At 38.7% G+C, this 7,079-nt stretch overlaps 1 protein-coding gene across 1 annotated transcript in view; it reads right to left on the reverse strand.

The window, feature by feature from the left end:
• Positions 1-7,079, reverse strand: part of arl10 (ADP-ribosylation factor-like 10) — a 32,722-nt gene extending 25,643 nt beyond the window's left edge. Inside the window, exon 1 of the mRNA XM_080435494.1 lies at positions 6,853-7,079. Within this exon, the coding sequence (XP_080291620.1) occupies positions 6,853-6,996 (144 nt within the window). The 5' untranslated portion in view covers positions 6,997-7,079. The remainder of the gene's footprint in view (positions 1-6,852) is intronic.

Consider the following 7,079-nt stretch of genomic DNA (forward strand, 5'->3'; position numbering starts at 1 on the left):
ATAATTATAGTGGAGTAAAAGTACAATATTGGACTCTGAGATGTAGTGGAGTAGAAGGAAAAGTACTGAAAATTGGAAATACCTCATAATTGTACTTAAGTACAATACTTGAGTAAATGTACTTTGTTACTTTTCACCACTGACAAAAGGTCTACTGATGACGTCAGGGATCTCCATATACAGGCATAGAAGGGTTGTACGGAGATCTCCATATATGGGTATAAAAGGAACTCTCCATATATGGGTATAAAAGAGACAAGGACTGACAGATACAGAGATCTCCATATACAGTACAGGCAAATCAGATCGGCGGTGCGACGTAGGTGTGAGGGCCGCCTAAAAAAGCTATTCAACTTTGACCAGCAAAAAAAGTAATAAATAAATACATACATTCAAATGAATTAATGTATTTAATGAATACCCCTAATTGTTCTCTGATCTCTTGTTTTTCAATATGCACATTTTATAATTGTATGGAGGTATCTAAAGAGCAAAAACCGTGGCTGTATTGGCTGCCTGCCATCGCGAGACTGCAGTTGTTGAAAGGCTGTCAATGGCGACAGTCTCGCGATGACAGCTGCACAGGAATTGTTTTGAAAACTCAGTTTTTAAAAATACATGGGTACGTGTGGACATGGCCAGAGAGAGAGAGAGATTTACTCAAGTACTGTACTTAAGTACAATTTGTAGGTCTTTTTTACTTTACTGGAGTATTTCCAATTTTCAGTACTTTTACTTCTACTCCACTACATCTTAGAGGCAAATATTGTACTTTTACTCCACTATAATTATTTGAAAACTTTAGTTACTGGTTACTTTGCAGATATAAATTAGTATATTATCAAACATGCATTAAACACTTTAGCCCTATTTTATACATAGGCAATTTGAAAATAGCCGATCTACAAGCTCACAACGATGCGACGTGTTGTGAGCTTGTAGATCGACTATTTTCAAACATTTTAGTACTTTTACTTTTACCTCAAGTCACCTTTTGAACACAGGCATTTTTACTTGTAACAGAGTATTTTTATATTGTGGTATCGGTGCTTTTACTTAAGTAAAATATCTGAGTACTTCTTCCACCACTGGTAGAGTCACAGGTCACAGCATGGAACAGATGTTGACCTCAGTCTATACAGTGAACATGCTGACCATCCTCTCAACACGAGTCCTTGGCTTTCAAAGTCACAATGTTGCTTTCTATTCAGTGCTGATCTCACAGTCACACTTTCAGAGGAGGGTTGGGATCTGGAACCAGAACCGGGCGGTTTTATCACACTGTCAGAGCTGGTATGTGGACTTCACTTCTGCTTCCTCTATTCCAGGGGTGATGCAACTTTGATGATGGAGAAGGCCACTATATTTCCACACTCACTCCAGAGGGCCACATTGCATATACTGTCGGGCAGACACCTCTCATCTCTGTATTTTATCTGTACTTTTTTTGTAAATTAATGCCGTACTTTGCCATTCTACAGTATGTCACACAAAAGTAGCAAAAATAGCCCATCTACCAGCTTTGAGCTTGTAGATCTGCTACTTTCAAACATTTCAGTACTTTTACTTTGGGTACTTTAAGTACATTTTGATAGAATACTTTTATTCAGGTACATTTTGAATTCCAGACTTTTACTTGTAACAGGGTACTTCTAACATTGCAGTAGTGGTACTTTTACTTAAAGGGGTACTTCACTTTAGGGCCGGGGACACATTTAAAAAAAATATTAAAAATAAATGAAAAAAGTTATGAAAAATTCATGGCCCCCTCACGCATTAGAGTGTCCTACTAATGCGTGAGGGGGCCATGAATTTTCCATAACTTTTTTCATTTATTTTTAATATTTTTTTTAAATGTGTCCCCCGGCGTGAAGTGAAGTACCCCTTTAAGTAAAACATTTGAGTGCTTGCCCATGTATGCTCTATAATTCTATGCTCTCTTCCCCATTTCAACTCTTCCTTTATAAGCAAAGTTTAGAGCTCATCACACAAAGAAGAATCTCACCCACTCTTTCACCTTGTGTGATGTGATAAAGATGAATTGGTTGATTGATAGTGTTGCTTGGCAGGAACTGATCTTGCCGACAAGCACCACCATCCTGCCATGCACTATAGGGAACGGGCGTAGTCAGGGATGAGCTGTAGGGGGTGACCCCTTAGTTCTGGCGCTGGCTGGGGGGCTGGGAGCTCCACATGCACGCGCGAGCACGCACCGTCAGCTGCGGTCTTAACACCTTAAAGTTTAAACAATAGCCTCTCAAGGTTCGCGCCGTCAGCGGCGAGCCGTTCTCAATAGCGTCTACCTGGCTGCTTTGCATAACATTAGGCTACTCGAAAAAAGCCATGGACTTGAATTGAATGTGTACATTCCTCTCACAATGAGAGACAACAGTCTCTGCACTGCAGAGTGTGAAGGGGACCCAGTTCTCTGAGACAAGACAAAGACAAGTTGTCTGATTATTTTAAGTACTTATGTGTGGGTGAGTCTATGTAAAGGGCTTTTATATAAAACTAAAAGGAAAATAAAAATTAATTAATTGAAACAAAAATAAAAACAACAAATTAACAATGCAACTAAATAATACGATATAATTACATTAAAAATCACATGTTGAATACAGTATTTCAACTAGCACTGAGCTGATTGGCTATGTGCACATGCGTGCACGTGCGCGTGCACGTGACGTCAGAAAATATAGCCCCCTTAGTTCAAAAATCCACAGCTCATCACTGGGCGTAGTGACGTCAGAGTTAAGATTCGCCGTTAACTCCACCCACTTTCAACGCTATTTTCTATGACCAGTTTGACGGGCTGCCACGTCAGTCTGTCCTATGCTTCTTGTTGAGCAAGCAGCACGTGTAGACAGTGTACACATTATCTTCCATCTCTCTTCTATCTCTAACTTGTCTGTCGCTCTAATTTAGCAATGGTACGACGGTGCTGCGTTGTCGGATGCAATAGCAAGTGTTCAGACGTTGGAGTTCAAATGTATGGATTTCCAACCTGGAAGCTACACAGATAACTATGCTCACCAGTGTTATGTTGTTTGCACATCAAGCTGGTTTATGAGAGACAACTCAGCTCCCGTTCACTTACTCAATGATTAATGAATGAATAATATAATAATAGTAATAATACTTAGCTAATAATAATAACAATATAAAAATAATCAGTCCTCAAGATGACTCTACATTTTATTTCGGTTACACAACTAAGCAACAAAACGTTGTTCTTTTCAGGTAAACCAGCCTATGAAATGAATGATTGTGACTCTGACTGGGCACCAATAACTCTGTTGTAGTGTATGCGTTCAGGACACGTCGTGAGTAACAGTGTTGTCAGTGTTGTTGTTACGCTCTGTTGCTACAGTGGGCATAGAACATGGCGACCGGAACTACGTCATTCTGGGCCTGGCTCCGCCCTAAGCCCGTTCCCTATATCGTTGCAGTCAAGCAAAAGTCTTGTATCTCCATGTTTTGACTTATTAGGGTTTTAAAAAAAAAAAATCCTACTTTATCATATAGATGGGTTTCCTGTTTGTAAACATGAGAGGATGATGCGCGCGCAGTGGAGGGTTGAGCAGTAGAGGGCGCTATTACCCGCAGCAGCTCTAGTCAAATGTACATCCATAAAATAAATGGTCTTCACCGGGTTTAATGAAAGTAGATTAAATGATGCAGTTTGTAATATCTTCTTTACTCAATAAAAATGATTTGTCGGAAGTTGGATCTGTTTGTATATAATAGCAGCATTATGCCTATTATGCCTAAAATAGCAGCATTATGCCTATCTAAATCCCGAAAATAACAACAGAGTGAATGGCGCTTCCGGTTCGTTCTACCACCCGCATGCGCAGATTGCGCACTCTGCTCTGTGATGACGTCGCGCGGAAACCCATCTATAAGAACGTCGCACAAAAGTAGTGAAAATCTACTAGTTTCACTATTTTAAATCATTTAACTTACAAGGTTTCCACCGACAGCAACGATATATTAAAATGGTGTAAATGATATTTGATATACAAAATTTATAAAAAATCAATTAAAGTTGTTGTTTTTGTTTTGTTAAAATGTTAAAGCTCTACAGTATTCAGATAGCAATCCTTTCTAGAGTGTTTGTTTGGTAACAGGGGGTTTCCCCATCTCTCCAGCTCTTTAGTAAACAGAGGGATACCAATTTCAGCCAATCAGGAGAGAGAAGTCCACAAAGATCACTTATCGGCCTCAATCTTACAGTTGTTCCAGTTCCAATTGTGTTTGCTTTCCAAGCAATTGTCCAATTGTCTATACATTTACTCCACTACATCTCAGAGGCAGATATTGTACTTTTGCTCCACTACAATTATTTGAAAACTTTAGTTACTTTGCAGATATAAATATATTACATTATAAAAAATACATTAACCACTTTAGCCCTATTTTATCAAATCAAGCTTTATTTATATAGCACGTTTACAAACAGGCAAGCTTTATACCTAGGCTATTTTCAAACATCTCAGTACTTTTACTTTTGTTACTTTAAGTACATATTGATAGAATACTTTTATTCTTTTACTCAAGTAAATTCGGAATTCCAGACTTTTACTTGTAACAGAGTACTTCTAACATTGCAGTATTGGTACTTTTACTTAAATAAAACATTCGAGTGCTTTTTCCACCACTGAGTGAATGAGTCCTGGTGTCAAGCATAATAGCATAACGTCAATGTCAGTGTGGACTTTGCATGAAGGTCAAAGTCCTCCATACTAATCCATTCCTCTGTCACCAATTAGCCTGTTTGCCTGTCTTATGTTTTATCTGCTGATGTCAGGGCTGTTTCCTGCACTGTTGTTGTGAGGCCAGTCGCTTGTCTGATCATGCAAATGATCCTATTAAAAACAGGGAAAGCATCTGTGTCATTTTCAGTGGTGGAAAACGTACTCAGATATTTTACTTAAGAAGAAGTATCAATACTGCAATGTAGAAGTATACTCTGTTACAAGTAGAAGTCAGGAATTCAAAATGTACTTGAGTAAAAGTGCAAAAGTATTGGCATCGAAATGTACTTAAAGTATCAAAAGTAAAAGTACAAAATGTTTTTGAAATTAGCAAATCTACAAGCTCACAACGCGTCGCATCGCGATTCGCGGCGCATTGTGAGCTTGTAGATCGGCTATTTTCAAATAGCCTAGATATAAAATAAGGCTAAAGTGGTTCATATATGTTTTATAATGTAATAATTTAATCTGCAAAGTAACTAGTAACTAAAAGTTTTCAAATAATTGTAGTGGAGTAAAAGTACAATATTTGCCTCTGAGATGTAGTGGAGTAGAAGTAAAAGTACAGAAAATTGGAATTACTCCAGTAAAGTAAAAGTACTTAAGTACAGTACTTGAGTAAATGTACATAGTAACTTTACACCACTGTGTCATTTTAGATTCATCTATATAAATGTATATAGCAACACATGTTTTTTTCAGAAAACTCCTTTATTTAGATTTAGAACATCGGTTTGGAGCAGAGGTTCTCAAAAATAGCAGATATACAAGCTCACAGCGCGTCACTTTGTGCCGTGCTGCGAGCTTGTACATCTGCTATTTTTGAACATTTTTGAAAAATCTTGAACGTGTTTTTTTTTACACATATCGTCTCTTCTGGCAGTCCCCGGCACAAAACATTTTCAGATATGTATTTCCGTGGACAAATACATATCATTTTGGAGGTCCTTGGCACGAGAACCACTGCTTTAGATCAGTGATTTAAAACCGTTTTCATTTCAAGGCACCCCCAGTTTGAGACCACAAATCTGTCTGTCTATCTGTCTGTCTATGTAGGCCTACAGTATAGGTTTAGATTTAACAGTGAAACTGTGATAAATAAATAAATAAAAATAGACATTATTGTATACATTTTCTGGTTGTATTTACTTGAACATGGAAATATAATGGTGACGATCGACCATAAATACATTAGCTGGGGACCCCCTGAGGTCCCCCGGACCCCCCAGGTTGAGAACCACAGCAGACCATATTCCTACAGCCCATACAACTTTAACTTTAACTTATTATATTCCGTCACCTGCCGAAAAATAATAATAAATAAAGAGCCGAAAAAAAGAGATGATCTACAATGGCAGCTTGTAGACCAGCTCTTCTGTCTGTGTAGGCTATATCCTATATCAGTGGTGGAAGTACTCAGATACTTAAGTAAAAGTAGCAATACCACAATATAAGAATACTCTGTTGCAAGTAAAAGGCCCGTGTACAAAATGTTACTTGAGTAAAAGTACAAAAGTATTGGCATCGAACTATACTTAAAGTACCAAAAGTAAAAGTACATTTTTTTTTTAAATAGCAGATCTACAAGCTCACAACACGTTGTGATCTTGTCGATCGGCTATTTTCAAATAGTCTATGTATAAAATAAGCACATGAAAGTGCAGTTTAAATACAAGGTCAACTAAATAGGATTGAAAAGCCCATGAAAGACTAATGGCTTGTTTCAAATGGGGTCCGCATAGAAAAAATGCAGTGGTGTATTATAGTAACTAAGTACATTTACTCAAGTACTGTACTAGTACTTGTAAAATTTTGAGGTACTTTTACTGTACCGGAGTATTTCCAATAGTCTTTTTACTTCTACTTCTAAAAAGTCGAACCAGCCAGGACTCGAACCTGGAATCTTCTGCTCCGTAGGCAGACGCGTTATCCATTGCGCCACTGGTCCGCTGAAAAATCTCAGTGGTTACTGTCCACTAAGACAATAACCCAACACACCATATATAAACCTGCGTATGCAACTATTGACAATAACACAACGTCAAAACAAACAGAATAAATAATGGAAAAGAAAGAAACCACATTTATGTCTCACCTCTTTGATGGCGCAGTACTGTGCCACAGGGGACCATGGTGGTTGTCGCCGCCGGTAGAAGTAACTCAGCGCGATGAACAGAGTCGAGCCCAGGGCAGCCACCACGGCGGTGAGAGCGACGCTGGCGTGCCGGAGGAGAAGCATGTGTGAGCGGCGTACCGGAGCGCGAGCAGCCGCTGTCTGGTGTCTCTCTGGCTGTGAATGGAGACTCTCACACTGCTGCTGGC

The sequence above is a fragment of the Gymnoscopelus braueri genome (genome assembly GCF_963280865.1).
Source record: "Gymnoscopelus braueri genome assembly, chromosome: 8".
Taxonomy (NCBI): Eukaryota; Metazoa; Chordata; class Actinopteri; order Myctophiformes; family Myctophidae; genus Gymnoscopelus; species Gymnoscopelus braueri.